The following is a 23,552-nucleotide window of genomic DNA, read 5'->3' on the forward strand; positions in this document are numbered from 1 at the left end:
GCAGCTGGACCTACAGCCCCAGCAGAACCTGCCGTTTTGGTGAAAAATGCTGAATCAACTGCACATCGCATTCACAAAACAGCTAACAGACAAAAACTCCCTTCTCCAGGGTGGTGTTTGCCTCAGGCCACCAGGGTCTGCGAGCACAGCTCTCCACAGCAGCTTTCCTTCCCGGGGAACCAGTACGGGGGCTACAGCAAAGCAGCAGCAAGGGACCGGGGCAGCAGCAGGTCCTTCTGGTGGCAGCGCCTATGTAGGCTCTTAGGATGAAATGACAACGTACAGGGTCGGCAGGGATGGAAAACCGGTGATGTTACCGTCCACGTGCCTAAGCGTGGCTTTGTAGCTCCAGAGGCACAGCAGGACTCCAGGGTATGGGCTAAGCAAAAAGCGTTAGTAGTGTCATACAGCCCCAGCTTGGCTGGAGAACATGGTCTCCCCTGCAGCGTCCAACCGGCAGAGATCACCTTTTCCCTGAGCATCTAGCCTGACCACGGCTGGCAGGTGTTATTCCCACCAGGGAGAGTTGAAAGCTGCTTGCCAGATCCCAGGCAAACAGCCTGGGTCTTTGCCAGGTACAGACAGGACACTAGGAAGAGGAGCTTCAAGGAGAGGGCAACGGTGCACATACCTCAGCTGGCTCGCGTGGCCGCCCGTCAGGAATGACCAGTGGTACCGGACGAGAAGCGGGCTGCAGTTGGTCATCTCAATGTAACGCTCCACCTCAGTGTCATTCAAGATGCACCCAAAGTCCACGGCCATGGTCTGGAACTGGAGATTTGGGAAGAAGACTTCTCCCCGAACAGTGACCTGCTCCTCGTGAGGATGCTCGAGCAGCTGTATCTTCAGAGCCTTCTCTGCCACCCAGCTATTCAGACGCTCCTCGTGAGCAGGGTTAAATCCGATGGAGAAATGACGTTCCTCCCCTACCTCCAGCTTCGTTGGCTGCAAGGAGATTAAAAAGATCAAACACCAGCGTAATGAAGTCCAAGGCTGGATAGCATGGAACACGTCAATGTCTTAAAGCATGACCTCAGCGTGGGCTTCTCAGCCCACCCTGCACGTTCTTTACAGCGAGTGCCTGACTGCAAGCACCACGCTCTCGTCAGACTATTGCAGGCTCACGTTTCTGCGCTTTGCATCGATACCAGGGGGAAATAAATATTGTCCTACTGAATTCTGGACCCACAGAGGCTCTGTGCTAAACACACAGCCGAACCAGCACTCCGGCAAGCCAGGGCTGCTGCCCTGACTCCAGAGAAACTCCTTTATCCTCACAGCACAAGTGCACCGGCACGGCAGCCTCAGCCTCGCAGGGGCCAGTCACCGGCGCGGCACAGGAACGGTGCCCGCACCTCCACCAGCGCGTGTCCAGCAGAGCCCATGTCCAGCGCCTTCCACCACCGACAGGGCAGGTGCCAGGCGACAGTGGGAGGAGCACCCTCAGCCTTCCCGAAGGCAGAGCTGCCCTCACAGAGAGCAAGCTGCTCTTGAGGTTGGCTGAGGACGGCTGCTGCGAGTCCCAGGAGATACCTCTACTCCATGGCTTGCCCAGCCCTAGGTGCCTGCTCCCTTCTCCTCATGGCTTTGAGCCACGAAGTATCTTCCCAACTCGGGTATTTTTGTTTCTTCCAGCAGCTCGCTTCAGATCTGATTGAGTTGGGGCCAGGCTACTGCTGACTCTACAGGAGACCCTGCCAGAGGACCTCCCAACAGGAACGCACCGCCACATCCCTCCTCCTCAAAGCCCACCGCGGGAAGGTCCTGCTCACCTGGACATCTGCAGGGAGGGGCTGCCGGGCCGCATCACAGACTCGGAAGGGTTGGTCTAAGGCCAGGACGACGCCCAGCGGCAGGGAGGACATGTTTTTTAAAGAAAGAGGCTTATGCTGTAGGCTGAGGACGTCACTGGGTAGCTACAGAAAGAGGAGACAAGAAAAAAACAACCTGAAGTGGCCACGCACCTCCCTTCCCTTCCGATGCATTTCAGAGTTTTCAACCCCAAAATTGCACACATCTCTTATTCACTGTCTGTATTAGTTTCTACCCTTCTACAAGGTTTTTCTTTCAGAACGTCAGGTGCTTTTCACGTTTAGAAACCACAGCATCCCCCAGGGGGCCGGGAAACAGTCTCACATACAGACGAGGGAACAGCACCTCGAGAGGAGGCAGCTGCTTGACCAAGGTCAAAAGCAGAAAGTGAACCCAGAGCGCTTGTCTCCAGTTTACCCTCTCTTGGGCAGAATGGCACAAGACAATTTTCACCCCCAGTCATTTCGTACAGCCTTAGTGGCTCCAGGAGCCTCATAAAAGCAGGGATGGCTAGTCAGAAGAGAAAAGCAAGCAGGATTTGGCCTGGAGGAGAGAGCCTGCAGTAGCCTAAGGTTAGCTTGGAACATTTACACGCACAAACAGCCAGCTAGAAACCTCAACGGTCTGGTTGCAACGTGTGTCCTGCTGTCCCTGCTCCAGTGACAAAGTGTCTGTAGCCTCACAGTCAAGCTCAGCCTAAGCTATTTCTTCCTGCTTATGCATCGCTCTGGCCTTCCTGCAGGGTTCACATCAACTAGGCAGCGGTTGGGAAACTAGTTCTGGATGTATCGATATCCAACAGCTGCAGTGTCATAGCACTCGATAAACCAGAGCACGGGGCATCAAGCAGAACACAGGCAGACATCAGGAACAGCTGAAAAGCTTCTCATTAAGTGTGAACCGCCCGCTCACAGGATTTTGTGCTTCTCTGGAAGCCTGGGAACCAGAGGAGAGGCCTGAAAATACAGAAACTAAATAATGGACAATCTTCTCTGTTTCAGACACCGCATTGGAGAGGGAAAGATGATGGAGGAGTCAGGACCCAGAGACTAAAGGGCTCCTGTTTTGCATCGGTGTTGTCATCACTGCAGCTGAGGGATGACTGCAGGTCCTTTGAAGGAGGTGAGGCTGAGGGAAACGCAAAGAGCATCCATGCCAAGAGCAGGGAAGGCAGAGAGAGACAAAAGATGACAGTTTTCCTTCACCAGCCTGAGGAATTGGCAGGAAGCTCCATTTTTCTCAGCTTCCCTGCAGGATCGGTGTTCAGACATCCCCATGCCTTGGAGGAGCCTCAAAAACCTCCCTTCATCCTGACTACACAAATGCGTGTCTCTCTACAAGTGGCTACGATCCCCCCTCAGCGCAGCAGCTGCAATCTCAGCTTTACTTCGCTGAAGTCAGAAAACCATCTCATCACTAAGAATACCCTCACTTACTTCACAAAGCACCTCAGGAAGGGTGAGGAGGGGTTTAGCATCGCTCAGCTGCAGCGATCGGCTCTTCCCCCAGCAGCCCCAGGGCACAAGGCAGCTGTGCAACGGCCACGCTGCGCTCGCGGGTCCCACTGCCTCACCTGTGCCCTTGGCGCAGCAGCTCGATCCTGCCTCCACCTCGAGAAGGGCAGAGCTGTGACTGTCCCCGACCCCAGGGCAGCAAAATCACCATCTCTGTGGTAGAACCATCTCGTGGTAACGGCCAAAGCTTGCTCTGGCTCGAATCGATAGCCGAAGCCCCGTGGACCTGGGGAAGCCGTTTAACAATCCCCGTCCCCCCCCCGTGTTTAACAGGCACACACACCCTGCAGGCTTTCGGCCATCAGCCACGCTCTTCAATGCCAGGATGCAATCCTGAGACTTACCTTCTCCACCCGGAATGCGATTTCTCTGGTAGACACTTGCAGAACGGGATCAACGAACTCACACGTGACGTCCATCTGCATTATCTGTGCCTTCCCCGCCTTGCTCCCCACCACGGCGTGACACAGCAGCCGCTCCTTCACCACCTGCATGCAAGAGTCACGCGTCACCCAAGCAGGTGCTGGCAGGGCATCCACAAAACATGCTGCAGTTGCTAGCCACCCAACCACGGACCCTATTCCTGCCGCAACTTACAGCCACTGCTCTCCTCAATAGCCCCCTCCTCTTGTTATGCTGCATCCTATTTATGAGGGCACTCAGCTAGGCGAGCGATCAAGCCTTCTGCAAGCTGCCACTGAGGCAACCCTTGCAAGCACCTTTCAGATCATTAGGAACAGCAGGAGCTTCATGAAGATTCATTCCACATTTGCTTAAACACCTGGGCCCAGCGGTCCCAGAGCCAAGGAATGTACACCAGGGTTAGCTGGCAGCTCCTCTGCAGAGTTGGATTTCCCCTGGCCTGGAAAGAAGGGCCCGGGGGGGGAGAACACCCCGTGACCCTGCTGAGCTGCCACCCAAGGGTGCTGCCAGACCCGGCTGCCCTTGGGACACCAAGGCTGGCTGAGAGTCTGGGGTGAGCTGGTATGGAAATACCGACAACAAGTCAAGCTGTCAATTATAACGGTCCCTGGGAACACTTTCCCACGTGGATGAACGTCACTCTGACCATCAGGGCTGGCACGCACTGTTTTTTCTCCTCCAGGACTCAGCGCTAGACAAGCCTCTGCCCATGTTTGTCTACAGAGGAAAAATGATGCTGCTCTCAGACTCTCCCTCTCTTCACAGGTTTGGTGCTTGGGTTTTTTTAACTCACTCTTTTCATCAGATCTATGACCTCACATGTTTTCATTTATTTACAGCCTCTGCTCCTAGCCTAAGCGTAACTTATTTTCTCCGCCCTTCCTTTCTGCCTCAGCACACGACACCCTGTAACCTGCCCTCTGCTTCTGAAGCAGCAACATTCCCTTCAGCCCGCATTTTGGTACCAGCGAGCTGGGTTTATGGTGGCTATGGAAACACTGATGGCGGCCAGCAAGGAAAGCAGCCGGTGCTGCCATGGCAACTTGTGGCATTAAAACAGTTTCTGGAAAGCGCTTGCTCCTCTTCCCAAGGCAAATGTCAAGGGGTCGGAAGAAGCCCCAGCGGAGGTGACCTGGTGGGGAGGGCGCAGCCCTCGTGGGGCACCTCACCTGGGGAGTGCTGGAGGAGCCTTCCAGCACCATCTCCACAGTCTTGCCCGGCATCAGCTCTGTCCTCAGCGGTTGAAGCTTAAACACAGGGCAGGCAGGTTTGGGGCTCTGGGAGGAATCTGTGCCCTTGGTGTTACTGATGGCACGGAGACGGTCACGATGGCTGAACGTGGGGAAGCCTTCTGTTGACCAATACAGCTGGTGGGTGCGTCGTCCTCTGTTTGTCATCTTGAAACGGTAACAGCAGCGATCAAAGCTAGAAGACAAGCAGAGATGGAAAACGTTATGGGAGCTGCTATTTCCCAGCGGTCACCCAGCTTCAGCACCCCGATGGCGTTATCTGACCACACGCCCAGCAACAAAACCACCTCTGAAAAGGCTGACCTAGCTCAAAGCTTCAGCCAAAGCCAGACCTCGGCTGGCCCGAAGTTCAGCATCCAGCAGCTGGTCAGTTTGTGTACAGCAAGGAAAAGCTTCGCAAAGATCCATCACCTCAGGTACTCGCGAGCAGAGCATCACCCTTTGGTGCTCAGCACTCAGAGGGTTTTCCCAAGGTGCGTCCTGCAGGTCTCCCTGCACCAGGCACGAAGCTGGTCTGCCCTGGCTGCAGGTGGGTGGACGAACAGCTCTGCTGCCATTTCACCTGCCCCTGGGGAGCTGCTGCCTCAGGTGGCTTCCTCTGAAGATGCTACTGGGGAGCTGGCAGGGTGCAGAGACTCATCTGGAGATCTGGGCACCAGTTATCCCACCGTCGGGGCCCATCTTACCCCCCTCACTCCCCCATCTCTTAGGGAGCATCCAACTCTCCCTGCCCCCAACGCATCAGCTGAACAGGGCAGATGGTTTTGTGTCTTCGGAAGGTAAACGCACTGTGAGAACGCAGGATCAGCATAAGCTTCGCCCAAGACAAACACAGCAACAAGACCCGGTCTACCAGCTGAGGGAATGGAGTGACAACAAGAGATTGACCACTACAGCTAGATATAAACCAAAACGAATATTCCATGGAAATTGGTTCCATTATGTAAAGAAACACTAACTGCAGGCCAGCGTGGAATAATTATTCTACCCTCTATAAATCTGAGCACCACCAGGAACAGAATTGTTCCTACAACAGTTATTGGGTTTTTGAAAGGTACAGAACACGTGGCTTGCAAAACGCACGTCTGCCACAAGCAGCTAAACACCAACACAGAAGTGACAGATTAGAACAAACGAGTCTTTGAAACACACTTTACAAATGATGTGTACAAGGCTTAGTATGAACCGGTTTTCTGTTGTGGACAGCGGCAGATGAAGGCTAGGGGAAGCTCTGGGTAGATGCCTGATTTGTGGCTCTGGGAAAGCCCACCTCATCTGGGATGTCACCTGGGTCCCCCCAGCTCACCTGGTGGCAGCTCTGCACCCGCTGCCAACGGCGGCTCCCAACTAGCTTGCGGGCAAAGACACGAAGGGGGGCAGAGGACGACGACAGCAATCCCACCCACACTCTCCCCTCCGCAGTGCAGCCCATCTGTGGCTGCACAGAGCACAGGGCACGCTGGCCAAGTGCCAATCTCCCTGTAATGTCCCTGCTTACCTGGGGGGCTTGTGGGTGCACATTTAACACACCCCAACACCCCACCCCACCCCACTAATCTAGCCTCAATGCTTAAGGCAGCATCAACCTCCTCTTTCTAGCCCAAAATTTAGGTATCAGAGCACTGTGGAGCCTCTTTGCAGCCAGCAAAAGGAACAGGCACTTGGAGAAGAGTATTATTCTCGTCCCAAGAGGACTCCAACAGCAACAGCGCTTTGAAAAGGCTTATTTTCTCTCCCATTTATAAGAATGTAGCCAGTTTCAGACACACGCACTAGGATCCGCGAATGCCCCCTCCCGAGCTAAGCTCTTTCAGGTAGCACACGCAATTTATCCCACCCAACCTCAGCCAACCTCTCCTCCTCTCCCGCTCAGAGCTGCTCCTGCAGGCACCCTCGCTCGCTTCTGCCTCGGGCTGCCGCCGCCGCAGTGCTGGCAGACCGCAAGGAAAGCGGGCGGGGGAAACGAGGGAAGAGCAAGCGCCTCTAAAGAGCGGCCCAGCCGGGGAACCGGGGAAGACGAGCAAACTGATGGATGATACAGGGCAAAGAAACTCGGCAGCTCCTGCAGGACTCCCAGGCACAAGGGAAATAAACCAGCACCATTAATTCAGTCGAGGAGTTGCTAACAAGCTACCACCAAGGTTTTCCACTCTTGCGAGAGAATAGACCATAGCGACTGGAAAGGTAAGCAACATTATTGCAAACAGAAATATGTTTATACTTGTAATGTAGCATTTTCCAGCAGGAGGCTTCTGGGACCTGCTGTTTTCCTCCAGCTCATTCTTTGATAAAGTATGGAAATAAACATATTCCAACTAAAGACAAGTCAGGGACAACCTAGCAACTGGTTTCCATTTTGGTAGCTTCTGAGGGTATCTAACGACTTTGAAATGGCCATAGAACATTCCTAAAGGAGTTCCTGTGGCTTCGGTGAAGCAGAGCCAGGACCTCGAGCACTGAAGAACAACTAGCCTGAAGGACTACAGCAAAACTCCTTGCCGAGCCCACGTGGGAAGTGGGAGCCGAGAGATCCCTACCTGAAGCGGAGGCCCAAGTTGAGCTCCGGAGCAATGGGTTTGTCGGTGACAATCGTTGTGCCCGTGCCGACAGCCTGGACGGGGATGACGTAGGTGTGGCTGTTCTCTATGGACACCTTCACCTCATCCTCAAATCTCTCGGTGTCGTCCAAGTTTGCTATGATGGCCACAGACACCTCGCTCTCGGGGGGGATCACTCCTTTACTGGGTTCAATCCTCCAGCGCGAGCGTTTGCCAGCCTGTAAGATGAGCCAAACAGTAACTTAGGATGGAAACCATGGACCCTGGTCTCCTGCGGGATGCAGAAAAGGATTAAAGACATGAGGGTAAAAAACATGAAGGCTTCGTTTCCCCAACTCTGAGCTACAGTGCCTGGAAACAGCACCCGTGCAGGAGCTCATACAACCTCTGTTTTACCCTCCCTTAACAGACTCACTTTGTTAACCCAGCTTTGTCTGACCCAAGGGATGCTCACCCTCAGGAGAATGCTACTGTCCCTCCAGCCTCCCTCTTGGAGGGCACACCCAGGGAAGCCACTTGATATCTCCTGGCTTCCCGACAACGGTGGCCAGCTCTGCCATAAAGGCTCCAGGCCAGAGGAAGCCAGGACTGCTCCAGTCCCCCCGCAGCAGCCACACGGCTGGGGGATACTGCTGAGACCCCAAAGAATAACTTTGCAAAAGCAGTTGATGAAACCCCAAAGTCTTCTTTCCCAAGAGTCAGGCTTCTCAACAGCCCCTCAAGGGCTGCAGCCCTCTGTTCCCACGGATCATCACCTGCAGTGAGGTGCCCCAAGGCCCTCTGCTTTGGCAAAGTCAGCTCTAAGTGTTTATAGCAGGGCAGCGAAACAAGAAGCAGAAAGAAAACCACAAGACATGTGCCCTGTGGGCATGGCCTGGGCTTCCCAAGCACTCTTTTCCTCTGGGTCCTCACGGGCCTCCCTCTACGGATGGGGCAACAGAGGTGCTGGACCCCTCCAGCCCACCTAAAGCCACATTCACAAGGAGCAAGCTCGCAGAAGAGAAATGCACGCAGTGCTCCCGGACCAGCAGGAAATGCACTGGGATGCAGACACGTGGCTTTCAAGTGTCCGTCACAGCATCAGTGCTACATGCATCACAGTTCAGCGCTGCGTTTGGGATGACAGGCACCACTCATCCAAAACTCTACAGTATTGTCGAGGAGAGGGTTACTTTCCTTTTCTTTTTTTTTTTTTTTCCTTTAAATAGAAAACAACGGTGTGCTCAGAGGCCTGACATGATAAAAGCAAGTGCTCGATCCAGGTGAAGTTAGCTCGAGTTTCCGTCCGGCGGGCTGGCAGCTCTGAGCTCTAACAGGACACCAGCCAGCCCAAGGGAGAAGAGCAGCAGAAAACCAAGCAGCACTTTGAAGTCACAGAAACATTTAAAATAACACTCCAAAATGACCTCTGCTGACAAGGTGAAGGCTAGCTGGAGGCCAGGGAAGCGATAACTTGCTGAGCATTCAGGGTCCCAGCAGCAAGCGTAGGTGCTCCCGCTACGCTAACTCCTTAGGCTGGCTGTGCCCTCCACGTAGAGCAGGTCAGGGCTGCATGCCTGCATCCCATAACGGAGCGTGCCAAAGGCATCAAAACGATTCCAGGCACCAGCAACATTTATACACTCAGCTCCATTTAATTTGTCCTCTAGGGCTTCAAAAAAAGAGTCTTGAAAAAAATTTTTAAAAAAGCAAGACGAGACTGGGATGGAGGCAGGTGGCTGCCACGGGGTAAACACTGGGACCTCACTGACCACGGAGGATTCCCACCAACCCTTCCCTGTGGTCCCTGCAGCTGGTCGCTGGCCTCGGAGGCATCGGCTGCGCTGCCGCCAGCCAAGGGCTACCCAGCCAGCTCATTCACACCGAGCCAGTGGGCGTTAGGTTTTCACTGACGTTAATGTACAACTTCTCCTCCGATTCACGCTGACACCGAGCAGCTTGCTTGAAAAGGAGACCCGATAGCTCTGCTCCAGAGGTGAATCTGCAAGTCTGCTATCTGACAAAGCTCATTTATCACAGCTTGGCAACAAGCCGCGCAGTAAGTTGTACCCAAGGAACTATTACTGAGGAACAATGACAGGCTGTCTCGATGGAGCCAGACTCGCAGTGTCCCAGGGTGACCCAGCGCAGACCCACCGTGCCCTGCCAGGCCAACAGCCCACTCCGGAGGAGCACGATTTGCATCGCATCCTCATCCTTTCCATTAGCATCTGGTGTGGGTCCCAGGGGCAGCACAGTGCACCGCTGAACAGGAGACCTGCCAGGACCAAAAGGCTCTGCCGGACCAGCTCCGCTCAGGTTTTTAGGTCAGCTTCTGCCTACACCGGTCCAGGTTGTGTCCCAGAGACAAGAAATCCCTTGGGAACACGCTAAAAGCATCCATCCCCCTGCTCTGAAGGCCAAAATCTAACTTCTGACAAGATCCCTGCTCCTTGCTTAGGCGTGAATGCTCCAGAACACGATGCAATAGCTGCACGTGCTGGGCAGACAAAGACAGCAGCTATTTCTGTCCCTGCAGGAGCCTGCACCACTGGACGCCAGAGCCAGAGCGCCAGGCAAGGGCTGGCATCAACCGCTTCGAGAAGCTCAGCGCTGAGATCGTTAGCTTCTCCTGGGACAGATTTCATTGGGAATAAGAGCTGCCAACGTTTGCTTCTAGCGGGCATCAGCGCGCATCAGAGATGGACGGCTGGATGGCTGCCCCAAGGGATGGCCGAGGACCCACCACGCTGCCCTCTGCAAGTTACTTTGAGCCCGTTAATTGAAGCCATCTGGTCATTCCAGCCTTGCACGAGTGGAAGAAGCAGCAGAACTCAACATGAAAAATGCAGCTGTACTTTACCAAGCCATAGCTCTGGCGAGAGAGCGCTCACACCTCATCAGCCGGATCCACCGCCCCCAGTGGGGGTCACGCACGAAGGGGAAATAACCCCCCACCACATCAGCTGCGCACGGAGCCTTGTCCCAGGGGCTTTAGCTGTCCTAAGGGGCGGGAGCCTGTGCTCTTCATAGCAGAGTGACTCCACACCCGCACAAACTGCCAGTGGCAGAAAGAGCCCAGAAGCACCCTAAGGCCCACAGGGTGGGGATCAGAGCACAAGGCTGGCCGGATGCTCCCACCAGCCACCAGCCTCCTCCTGGCACCTCGGTACCAGCATCTCCTCGGCAAAAGCAGGGGGACCGCTTTGGTTGAGCCTCTGCCCCAGAGCACCAGCAAGGAGAAGTTTTGTGAAATCGAGGCAGAGCTTCTAAAGCCAGTGGAAAAAAAAAAGAAAAGAAAAAAGAATTAAAGTGTGGCACTCACTGCCACTGACAACAGAGCCCAATTTGTCACACTTGCTTCAGCTAACAGCAGCTGCTGAGTGAGCCAGCAAAGCTTGTCTCCATTTGTGTCCCCTGGCCATTGCTCAGCCCTCCAGGTCCCATCTGCCCTCCCCGCTGGGCTGGGGAGACCAGTGCCACCACTCTGCACATTGGGGCTCTCCAGCCAGGACACGGACACGGCTTGGCCAGCTGCTGCCAAGCACAGGATTGAACAACCAAAATCCTCCGGCTTTTCCCTTGGGAAGAGAGCTCAGCTGAGTCACTCTGGCCTGTAGCAGCGTAACTGCCTTGAAGACTTCTACCCTTCTTGAACCCTGTTGGCCAGCGGGTGCAGCACAATGCGACAAGTTCCCTTCTCCTAGATGAGCAGAGTAACAATTTCTTCCATTACTGAAACACAGCAATTTTGAAAGACCATGAACCCATAGAAGATACCGGATGCCATAAAATCCAAACTCTTCCCTGAGGCCAGGTTTCAGGCACCTTTTCCAAGGTCTCCTCCAAACCTTTGCTCCCCCTTTTAAGGCCCACATGCCCCGGACCTAAGCCTGAGTGACACTGGGAGGGAAACAGCCTTCTACCTTCCTCAGCTTTTGGTACAACCCCTCACCAGCATGAGACTGGACGCTCCTGGCCACGAGCCCTGTTCACGACTGATGCTGTGTGTTTCCAGGCCCTGTCAGCTACAACAAAGGGCTCCGGCAAAACCAAACTGGGTGGAAATGCACAAACTGGTACCGCTGTGTATAAGCAAAACACAGCCTTTAAAGCCAAACCAAGGGTTTCACTCTAAAGGTGAGCTTTTGGAGCACCATGAGGCTCTGGTGGGACAGCTCAGGAAAGAGTTAAGCCTATCCATCTTCAAAACTTCTGCTCACCTTGGAAGAGGCCACATATGCAGGGCTAGTGCTGCCCGTACCCTGGAAAGTTAATTTAACCCTAATTTCTAAACAGCACTGCAGATATCATGAGAAGGGCGCAGCACTGTCTGCCTCTGTCTCACTATGAGCAAACACTGACAGGCTGGCCAATTATTCAGCTGCTTTGGGGGCGGGGGGAGTGATTTACAGTAGATTTGAAAACCATCCTCTTGCTGATTGAAGTCTGCTCCGACTTCAGCGAGAGTAGCTGGGGAGAACTGCAGACAATGCTGATGTGCTCTTCGAAGCCTTCACTGCCCGCAACCTGCACGGTTTGCTCAGAGAGCAACAGAATCGCCCGTCAGCCAGACCCAGAAACAGAGTCACTAAAGCAGCATCAGCACTGTTTGGAAGTTTATCTCCGTGTTTTGCGGTCTTTCCATATGGCCATTTCATTAATAAAAGCAATGTCATCAAAAGCTTGAGGGAATAAGCAATGAAATTAGTAAATGAAACAAATCCTGCACTACAGGGGAGCAGAGAGTATGGGAACTGCGTGTTCTGCCCTTGCTTACACCGCACCTGACCAAGAGCCTTTATACGCTGCCTGAAAAATCCATGGAGTTATCCACAGCGAATCCCAGTGACAAGATAACCAGGTACAGCTTTTTTTTTTTTTTTTTTTTTTAAAAAAAAAACCAACCAACCAACGAAATCTTGGTCTATGCTGCAAGGTCAGCTCCAGTTGGATGTGGCAGCAGCTCATCCCCGGGAACGCAGACGGGGATCTGCACTGAGCCACCAGGCACCCTCCTGAAGACAACCCAGCTGGCTGTACAAGCACTGCTGGAAACCAGGCAGCAGCGAGCTTCACCTGGAGCACAGGGCTCTGGATCCGGGAGCTCAGGGCTCAGGCTGAAGGAGACAGGACCCTGCATTACGACTGTCATGAGAAGAGGAAACCCCAAGGAAGCTTTTCTGTCTCCTCCTCGTTACAAGGCACTGGGAAACCATTTGCCACCCTGCGGTAGCATATAACAGACCCAGCACGGGGGTTATGCAGGCAGAAGAAAGCTGCCACTGATTAAGAAAAATTACACCCTAGGCCTGTCTTTTCTTTCCTGATCACAGAGACGTGATACGCAGCTGCCTTCTGTGATGCCAAGAGATGTCAACCTTAGCAGTCACACAAAAGATCCCTGAGAAGACAGCATGACAAAGAACAAGTAGGAAATGATCTAAGAACGATGCTTTTTCCTTTCTGCAGGGAGAGCAAACACTTCCATCTATCCATAACAAGCCTTTGGCACTTGTCAATATGGCAAAAATCAGACACTTCAGAAGGCAGGAAAAGAAGATGACAGCGGAGCAAGGAGGAGAAACAGCCACTTTTATCAGCAGGTTACATCAGCCCCCAGCTAAGCTGCAACAGCTCCTTCATGTTGATCCATTGCTCCAGTCTTTTTTTACCCAAGGCAGACACAAATCCCCCCCTCGCTGGATCCAGAGGATTCCCTAGCAGGCTGGGCTGCCTGGCAGCTGGGAAAGCAATCTGACAGGGAAAAGCACACCCGACAGACACAGGATTCACTGGGTGAGCACAGGATGACACACTGGTCCCAAGGGTCGCAGATCTGCAGACACCCTGGCAAGCAGGGATAAGCCAACCGAGGACGCAGGTATGCAGTCCCTACAACCCTCTTCCCACCCAAAAAGCCCCATCTCAACACACAGATTTGGCAGGGTTTTATTTATTTTCTTCTGGTGGCAGAGATGCTCCCTGCTGCTCCCTGCAACTGAGAACAGAACAGACACAACTCACCCAGCAGAGAGGAGAGGGGTACAGGGAAGCTGGTGCCTGAGGGGAACTGCAAGTAATTCCTGAAGTCACTGTCCCAAAGTGAAGTTCACCACAAATCATCCTGGCTTGCTCAGGTAATGATCTTGCCTCCCCCAAAGCGAGCAGCAAGCTTGCCTTAAGAGGAAGAGCAATTTTCACTCGACGGTTAAGAGTACCATCGGGGTGGCAGCACGGCCATCTGCATTACAGCATCTTCCTTTTCTGTTTCAAACAAGACACCAGCCTTTCGTTTGCCCTGTTGCTGCCCCTCAAATTAACCTCATTCAGTTTGTCAAGCTGCCGGTCAGTGCGCATAACATTCCCGATGCAACGCTCCTGTGAAAATTTCAGTCAATAACTTGCTCTTTCAAGTGGAGACCATGATCTCTGAGCCTCACAGCCACCGTTTGCAGATTGGCCAACAAATGGGAGACAGGGAAATCACGGCTCACCCCCCTGCAGCAACCTCCAAGCAGGAATCAAAGCAGTGGCTTTGGCGCTTTACAGGACACAAGGCTTGGGTTCAGGGACACGGGGGAATGAAGGATGCCCGTGTCACCCATCAGCTGGGCTAAGGCACAGCCCAGCCTGCTCCGCTCTCAGGTGGACACGTGCGCGTCACCCTGACACCCGACTGCATCCCAGGCTTTATCTCCACAATTATTCAGTCCCCTCTGCTTCCCGTCAAGGAGCTGCCAGGCAGCGTAAGGCAGCCAAGGGCAAAACTTCAACTGGGGCAGCAAAAGAGCGGCAGAGCAGGCAGCTGCTGAGGGCCAGGGCGCAGCTCGGGCACATCTCGCCCACGCCCGCGCTGCTCCCATCAGGCAGCCTCAGCAGCACCGTGCCCGGAGTCTGTCTGAAGAGCCCTTGGTGAAGCGGCTGATGGAGCAGGTTCCCAGGACCTGCCTCCTGGCACGTCTCCATGAGAGCAGCAGCTGCCCTGAAAAGCAGAGATGCTCACCATGGGGGAACTCGGCCCCGTGGAGTCAGCAGGGGGGATCATCACACACAGAGTCACAGAGCGGCTGGGGCTGGCGAGACCTCTGGAGATCATCTGGTCCAAGCCACTGCTCAAGCAGAGCCCGTCTTTATTGCAGGCAAAGAAACCGTCCCTGAGCCGCCTCGTATTACTGCTCTAGTGACTGATCAGCCCCAGGACTGGCAGAGATGGCGGTGAAGCACGACAGGCTTTATTGCCCAGTCCCATGGGTTAGGGCCCTGAGGCAACGGAGGGGCAGATGTACCCTGCAAGCCCCCCGGCTACACCGCGAGCTGCCCGGGGAGGAGGGAGGCATTGCACCGGGGCAGCAGGACCCGAACAGCTCTGCGGGTCACTGCCTGCGACAGGCATGCAAACCCATCATTTCAACACCAGTACCAGCCATCCCTGGTGGCTTGCTCTCGCCACAGATGGAAAGCGGGTTTTCATGGTGGATTCAGAGAAAGCTGCCCTGGGAATCCCTCCCCCACTTGGAGGTTACCGTTGTCCCCCAAACAGCTGGAAAAGCAGCAAGGAGGAAATTCGTCCCTCTCCTCCTTGGCCCAGGAGGCTGAGCCTGGCCTCTCGCACGCTGCCTGATGCTTTACCCGCAGACCCAACCAAGCCCACAGAGCTAGGCCTGGGTGAACCAGCTCCACAAATCCAGCCCACCTAGCGTGGAGCAGAACAAACCTCCCCCCAACCCTGTTTTTAAGCCCCTCACAGATCCCACCTCCAGTGAGCAGCACATCCCACCCAGCCTCCGCACGGAGCCCTCCCTGGCTGCACCAGCCCTGCCCCCCCCGCCAGGGCAGCGACCCAACCGCCTCCTGCCACCTGCCACGCAGCTTGTCAGCTGCGGCCTCCATCAGTTCAACGGCCTTTCCCTGCGGCTGGCCCCTGGAGATGCTCTGCAACGCGACGGAGCCCACAGACCCTGTAGCTACACAACCCTTACCGTTACATGTTTGTGCAACACCACAGCTGGTTGGGCCCCCAGCAGGTGTGAAACTCACCTCACCACAAGCAGGCTGAGGACAAACTTCACACCCCAGACTCTGTCACAAACAGCAGTCTGACACAAAGCAAACGCAGACCTAATGGGGAAAGTGTCGGGAAATCCATGCCCGTCCAGGAGCAAAGGGCCACAGGGGCCTCTTGATCTCAGAGCTCCAAAGACACGACTCTCCGTTAAATACCCTCCAGAAAACAAAGGGAAAACTTGTAAAGATGATCCAGACTCCTTTCTGCACAAGCGTCTATGCAAGCTGTCTACTTTACTGAGGGGTGCCCCAGCTAAAACTGCCCCCAGAGCCAGGCTCCTCTCGCTGCGTTGGGACGGAATGCCTTGCTTTCTCTCCGAGACAGCAATATGGAAACGGTGCATGTAAAAATCAAGCCACAGGCTGCTACAGACCAGTCAATTTTCATTGGGAAACAGCCCCACAGATACTTACCATCTCTACACAGAAGGATGCAGGGATGACAGCCTGATTGGAGAGGTGGAGACTTTTGGACGCATCTTGTAGAACTTGAATACTGCCGAAATTTATCTCCCTCGGATGCACATAGACAACCGGTTCTTCTCCAACGCTCACTAAAGACACATTCTGCTCCAGGAAGCAGGTAGGAAAGAAAAAAGAAAAGCAGGGGAAGTTAAAAAATATGAGACAGCTCTAAGGTTCCTCCTCGACGGGGCGATAAGTACGGCTGTTGGAAGTTTTCAGTGTTGCAAGGCTGAAACAGAAGGCCTGGGGCAAGTGCAGGCTCGGGAGCGATCCCATCTGAAAGCCACAAGCTCCCGTTCTCAGGGGACAGAGAAACCCTGGGTCCCACGCTCTCCTTTCCAGACCTCCTCCACAGTTAGCTCTCCTTTCTCTGCCTTGTGCCTGCTCCCGCTCCTTCTGCTGCTCAGCCGAGCCCCAAACCTCCCTGACCGCTGCTGCTGCACAGCGACACTTGGACGGTTACTTCTCTGACATTCCCAAAAATGCACCTCTGAAAACCAGCACAAGCCAGAAGCGAAGCAGGCTCTTCAGAGCAGAGATCGTGCAAGTTACTGCACACATCTGATGTGTGCCTAGGTGCATTGCCGGTATGACATGAATAACAGGCATTAATTATTCATTACATCGTTCAAGCCGTGTTTTTCCTCTTGACAGTCAGACCCAAAAAGCTTTCTCCTTGCAGAACTGGCACAGACTACTGGAGGAGGAACACGGATCCCTTTGCTAAACCACCTTCCCACATCATTAAAAACAAGGAGAATTTGTCCAGTCTTGCTGTGGATTTTACTGGTTCCAAACACCTCAACACTTCAACAGGATCTGAATGCATAAAACTCCCAATGCTGACCAGATGCTGTATGATTCACTGGAGGGCACAGAGTACGATTTAACCGAAAAAGAAACCAGCCTCCACCGTGTACAACCTTAAATGATGTCTGGCTCAAGGAAGTGGCATTGACAGCTGTCAGAATCACCAGCCCAACTCAGCCAGAAGCAGCAGCATCCAGAAATGCTCATCCCTTGACAGGCCACTGATGCATGCAACTAAGCACCAAAAAAAATCACCTACCAAGGCTGGGGCCTCAAAAATAAGGAACTGAAGCCACGCACGACGATGCATGTCTGGGCGATGCTGCCCAAAGCTCCCAGGAAGGAGGAGCTGCAGGGAAGAGCTGCGCCTCGCCAGCCAGCTCAGCCTCCTGGTGACAGCAGGACAGCAGCAGCAAAGGCAGGGCAGAGCTCTTTGGGAATGAGCAGAACAACATCTGGAGGATGCCCAGGCAAGCTGGCTTCTGTCAGCCTGTGTACTAACACGACGCATCCTCACCACCAAGGAGAGGGCTTCAAAAACCCCAACCCCTTCGTCTACAGGGTTCTTAAAAGGGACAAGAAAAATGCCATGCAACAGCGTTACAGGCAACATGGCACAGGGAAAGGCAGCAAGAAGAGATGGCAGCTCTGCCATCAGCAATATTGCCACAGCTACAGAAACAGCCACCAGCCACCGCCCCACCCCACCCCACCCCCCAGCACCTCTGGCTTTGTCAACAGGTAGGTCATGTCACATTTGATCACTTAGGAACGAAGAGCATCTGACCCTGGCGGACAGCTGTGCTCGAGTGCCCGCTTATTCTGACAGCGGTCAGCTGCCAAACCCCCTGCCCGCGGCACACGAGGCTGCCTTGCCACCAGTAACGCCAGCGCTGGGATTTACCAGCTCCTTCATGCAGATGACACACACCAGACTGAAGCTGGCACGCGGTCACCTGCAAACAAAATACCCGACAACAGAGCTGTGGAGGGACTCTGCACAACCTGGATGAAAGATCTGTACCACGTTCCGCCTGAAATGGCGGTAAAGACCAGGCATCGACACTGGGCACCCCAGCCGAAGGCAAGAACGAGCTTTGAAGTTCTATTGGAACACGCTGCAGCGATTCCCAAGGTCAGACTTGCAGCCGTACGGGTAGGATCTGCCACCAGCGCAGGACATGTAACAAGACAGCCAGCTCTTCTGCCAGCCCAGAAAGCTTTGGGTGCGTCAGCTACCAGGGAACTACTGGAACTGCACTGCAACCAGAAGACAGACCTATAGAAAACGCAATGCATCTAGTCCTTTCTTTAGGGACAGCTACGATTCTCCAGCTGAAATGCTCGCCCTTTGGGCAAAACATCGACACGTTCACGGCCAAATAGAAAAGATTAAGGTAAGGTCAACTTTCAATTTATAAATTGTTAGCCCAAGGGTAAAAGCTTTTCAAGGGACCTGCAGCTCAAAAACCAGGTGACATTTAAACAACTGGCTATTCCAGTGGGGAGAAACCCTCCTCTTCCAGGGAAGCATGCCTTCTATCTGCGAGCAACTGTTTTGTCAAACGTGAGACTTCCCTGCAAAGCCTGCATTGCCTGGCCTTGCTGTTGACTGGTTTACATGCACATCCCCAGCAGCCGGGGTTGAGATGATCAGTGGCATCCAGGGGATTTGGCATCATCGTTTCAATTCATTTTATAAAAAGTTTATAGCCCTGCATTTGCTTTCAAAATGCCAGCCTTCCTTTCCGTTACAGAAAGCTTCAGGTTCTCAGGAATCCTCTGATATCCCCTTCTGTGCTCAGAGAGAGGACAAGACATTTTAAAACAGCTGCTTCAAAAGTTAATCTCCTTTTAAATTAAAAAGGTTCTAAAATTAAATTATTAACTAAATTTGTTCTCTGTTTCAGCCAGTGGAAGCCAGGACACCACATACAACATTCTCTTGCCTACACTTTGTTGTTGCTGCTGTACATGCCTGAATGCCAATGTCTTGTAGGAGGCTTTAGTCCAGGAATGCTTCGCCTCACCCCTTTCCAAGCTTGGTAGGGAAAAAAAAAAACCAAACCAGTCTGTGCTCCAGATGCAAGCAGCGTGGAGTCTCATGCATCTTTGGATGGGGCTTTTGGCAAAGAGATATGATGGATATTTCTCAGGTGGGATGGACCTGACTTTCATGAAAGCTTAAATCCAGCTTTACAGAAATCATCATTTCAGCACGGCCTCCTACACCGCCCTTGCTTTAGCGGCATGCAGCAATGTCCCTGTGTGCTCCTGAACAAAAGTTCTAATGAAGCAGCAGTTGCTGCTCATCTAATGATGCAGGAGAGCGAGAGACCCAGGAATTGTTCTGGGTTTCAGGCTGGGCTTGTTATCCCGCTTCACACGCCCATAATTAAACACCATCTCAGACGCCTACGAGGACGCCACCCTTCTCTAGGCATTAGCTGTTACTTATGCCACGAACCCCTTCTTTCCTTGTCCACACCAGCCACATATTATGACCTTCTCCTTTTCCCTGGCAGAACCCCAGTACACTTTATGCCCCACCAAGATGAGTCACACAAAGGCACGCATCTCGCCTAGCACTCACCAGCGGGGATCTTTCATTCCCAAACACTGAGACACTAGCAATAGTGTCCTGCCTTCCCATCGCCTGGGCTTCCAGCGTAAACGGGATCTCCACCGAGCTGTGAGGCTGGATAATCCCACACGGCACAGGGCTGGAGTACCACACAGCAGCATCCTCCTTGTGCTCCTATAAGGGACAGAATCAAAGACGACAATTGTCAGAATTTGACAGAACCTCAGAATCTGAGGAAACTTCAAGCTCCTTAACATCTACTACAATGGAAATTCACCCGCATTTTAAAAAATCCCTAGGAGAAAGCAGAAAGGCGCAACACAAGGTGCAAGATTTATATGGGGCTAAGTAGCATCCTCACAGGGTCCAAAAGCTGCTGCACCCACAAACACCCACTCCGGTGCTGGCGGCCTCCTTGCAGCCGCTTTTCACAACCCTCAAAGTTCTCCTGCATGAAAGCACCCCAAAGACTAGAACCAAAACTGCTTCCTAAAGAGTTCAAACCGCTCCTGAAGTTCATATTCAGGTAGCTTCCCGTTCTCTGCAAAACTTTAGGTTTGAACACTAAACAGCAAGGTCTTCTCCAAACCCCCTTTTTTCCTAATAAACCCCTCCATAACGACGTTGGAGGGCAGGAGGCGAACGCAATGCCAAACCTGAGGAAGGACTCCATAGCAGCCTGGAAGATCGCTGTTGTTCACAAGGGTCAGTGTTCGCTCGTAAGGGAATTTCAGAAAGCACCGTCCGAATCTCAGAACAGGGCTGAGCACGTGCAGCAGAGGAACCACACATCTGGGTGAAGAGATGACCAAAAGGAATTAGAGACACAGAGAATGTAGAAGTTGTTCACTCCCCAAACAGCATGAAATAGACACAAGGCATTTGTCTCTGCCAGATAGACGTTTCCTACCTCTACGGCAATCGATCACCTCTAACTTCTTTTTTATCAACAGACTCTTGTAAAGGAGGGGCAGCCCCAGACTCCCGTGGCAGAGGCTGCCCAGTGCCCTGCCCCAGTGCTCTCTCATCAAGCTTTGCCCCTCCTTTGCCCCAGGAGGCCGGCAAGGACCCTCCCACAGTCCCAGCAAGGCACGAGCTCTGCGGGAGCCTTCCCGCTGAGGACCAGCGCTCCCCAAAGCTCAAGAAAAACAAGACTCCAGCATCTCAGTAAAAGCAACTCCCTCCTCTCCCGTACCGCTCTCGCCCTGCCTGAAACCTCAGCCGCTTGCCCCCGCGATGGAGGGCACCAGCACCGCCTGCCTCTCGCAGTGGGTGACCAGCCTCTCCCAGCTCCTGCAGCTGCCTGGGTCCTCCACACACCAGCCCACACACTGACTTTTCCCATTCCCACTCGTTTTACAAAATTGCAGCCCAGGCACCGCCTGGCTGACTGCCTGGGAGAGGGAACAGCACCAGAGAACTGTGTCCCTCTCGTCATTAAACTGGCACCCGCTGCGGCGCAACGCCATTGAGCGTGGCTGCAGCAAGAGCAGCTTTTGGCTTAAGTCTGGGAACGTTCATGCTCAAGAGAACCAGAGAGAGCTGAGCTCACCTGCCACACCAAGGACGAGTTTCCCCTTTAGTTTCCCCCCACCAGTCCTGCCGTAAGCCCCTTTCCCATTTGCACACGCCTTCATTAACTGAGCCAGACCCCAGCTTTCAGCAGGCTGCTCGCCGCCTTCCAAACAAATGCTGCATTTTGGGCCAACCCAACACAAGCCCACCGCTTGCAGGGAGAAGCAGGGGCAGCCCTTTGCAGATTCGTTACTCCTCAAGTCCCAGACGACAGGCCAACAAGGAATATAAGCACTGTTGCCTTCAAAACAGAACAAGAAAGGCATGGCCCTGAGCACGGAGCACAGGTGCTTCTCAACAGGGCCGCTGGCAAAGCACGGCTGTGCTCACAGCGAGCTGGGCAGAACCAGCTCATGAAGCACCATTTCTCCTTTGGGGCGGCAGCCAGCACACCACACGCCAGGCAGCGTGCTGGGCCTGGCTACGCGGGGAAAGGTGGCCAGCTGCAAGGAAAGCGCCGGTACCTGGCTGTGAGAGGCAGCGCCAACACCTCCTGGCCAACACCATCCACGTCCAGCACCAGCGCCAGCTCGTATTGCCTCACCGTGTTGGAACACAGGGTGACCTGGTAGAGGAGAAGAGCGGCGTCAAATACTTCAGCACTCCCAGAAGCCATCAGCCACGCACGTGTGGTGTCCTGCCCTTCTCCTTCCACGCTAAGGAAAGGGAGTGTTTTGCCTTGCTTCTGCTGCTGCTCCACGTGTGGACCACTGCCTTTCCCAGTAACAAAACTCTGCTGACAAACCCCACCTGTGAAATACACCTTGCACACCAGGGCACGTGTAAGCTAAATCAAAGCACAACTCATGGTCTACTCACCACTGTATTAAGGGACCAATTTTTCATCTCAACTACAATAGCGGGAACCCAGGGGAGATCTGTTGACTTTCCCAGAACGAGTTCAGCTTTACACTGGGAAGCTGAGGGCAAAACGTGGCCCAGCAAAAGCTGTGCAGTTTGTTCATGGCTGCTGGAGCTTTCTCAGCCCCCGCTGCAGTGAATGCAACTCATCCTGCTCAACAGGAGAGGAAAAATAAGACCGGGAAGAAAAGCAAACTGCTTCAGGCAATGGCATCTCTCTTTTCAACAGCCACCTTCCGTCCTCACCCTTCCTCGGCCCCCTTCAAATCAAACAAATCGCTCTAAGCAGCTCAGAAACACACGCACGGCTTCTGTGCTTGACCACACGATACGTGATCCTTGGCTTACGACTCTGGAAACAAAACGCTGCTCCATCCCAGAGTCCCCCAGCTAACAAAAGCCCATCTCTTACTCGGTTATGCCCAAAGCCAGCAGCGCTGCAGCTCCACCTGTTGAAGCACGTATGGCCGGGCTCATCCCATACCTGGATATCCAGGGCTCCTTGGGAGCGGATGGTGCCTTTGCAAGGCATTATGGTAAATTCCATTGGCTCGACGTGATGTTGGGCTCCCTTCCTCCAGGACAGGCAAGCGTTGTCTGAAATCTGAGTAAAACTGGTGATGCTGCGCTGTCCTGAGCCATCGCCAGGAATGCGAAGGTTGAAAGTCACAGGCACCAAGGAGGTGTTAGTGAGGCGACACGACAGGGTGTGAGGAAAGCCTGGAAAGGTGAGACAAATACCAGTTAAGTCCCCAGTTACGCTGCGATTCCTGCTGCGACTCTCCTGTTAGGATAAAACCCTGCTTGGAGTTGAGCTCTTGTCAATGTGCACGGCAGGTAACTGAGAAGCTCGGGGAGGAGCGAGTTGTGACTGAAGTTGCCTTTTCTCTCGACGGCCGAGCCTGCTTCCTTGGCAATGGGCAGCGGTGTTGGTGCTGAAGAGCAGAAGTCTCCCTCTAACTGTGAGGAGCCCTCTCACCTGCCCCCAAACCAGCCCCAACTCTTTCTCACTGACGAGCGTGCATCCAGACAGACCATTTATCCTGAAAATTCAGCCTGTAAAATTCCCCATTAACTCCATGAACATTCCCCTGGTTTTCAATATATGAAAGTAGCAGATTTTCCTTGCTGTAGCTTCTCTTCAATAACAAGGAAGGACGAAACTGGGCACTACAACATGATGCACAGCACTCTGATGCAGCTTCCCTAGGCAGGATCCCTAAGGCAGCTCCTGTTTCGGGGCAACCAGACTGAGCACAGGACGACTGAGCACAGGACAACTCAGCCCACCCCACTGCAGGAAACCTGACGCTTCCTTAGAAACGAGCAGGAACGTGTCTCGCCTTACCTAACAAATGGGGACATCACATCCTCGCTGCCTTTGATTACTGCCCGCAACGCCTGACATCACTTTAGCTCTGACACTTGCTTTCCCTAATGGAAAACCAGTGATACAACCACACTGGGTGGCAGGGGATGTGCTGCAGAGGCAGGACACCAGCCCGCAGCTTGCTCTGGAGCGGACACCAGCTCTGCCAGAAGGAGATACCTCCCATGCCCTGCTTACCAAGCGCTATTTGCATACAGACAGGGAGGAAAACCACCTGCAGGCACAGCAGATGTTTCTCCGTGCCCATCAGCAGTGAGCATTGCC

The 23,552-nt window shown here is 53.6% G+C and overlaps 1 protein-coding gene across 1 annotated transcript in view; it reads right to left on the reverse strand.

Moving 5' to 3' along the window:
* LOC101913348 (hydrocephalus-inducing protein homolog) overlaps positions 1–23,552 on the reverse strand; it is a 140,414-nt gene that overhangs the window by 56,939 nt on the left and 59,923 nt on the right. Inside the window, 10 exon segments of the mRNA XM_055793338.1 lie at positions 632–945; positions 1,773–1,916; positions 3,671–3,814; positions 4,919–5,174; positions 7,537–7,775; positions 16,018–16,170; positions 19,472–19,636; positions 20,119–20,254; positions 21,502–21,602; positions 22,383–22,618. Coding sequence (XP_055649313.1) covers positions 632–945; positions 1,773–1,916; positions 3,671–3,814; positions 4,919–5,174; positions 7,537–7,775; positions 16,018–16,170; positions 19,472–19,636; positions 20,119–20,254; positions 21,502–21,602; positions 22,383–22,618 — 1,888 coding nt within the window.

The sequence above is a fragment of the Falco peregrinus genome, unplaced genomic scaffold, assembly GCF_023634155.1.
Source record: "Falco peregrinus isolate bFalPer1 unplaced genomic scaffold, bFalPer1.pri scaffold_35, whole genome shotgun sequence".
Classification (NCBI taxonomy): domain Eukaryota; kingdom Metazoa; phylum Chordata; class Aves; order Falconiformes; family Falconidae; genus Falco; species Falco peregrinus.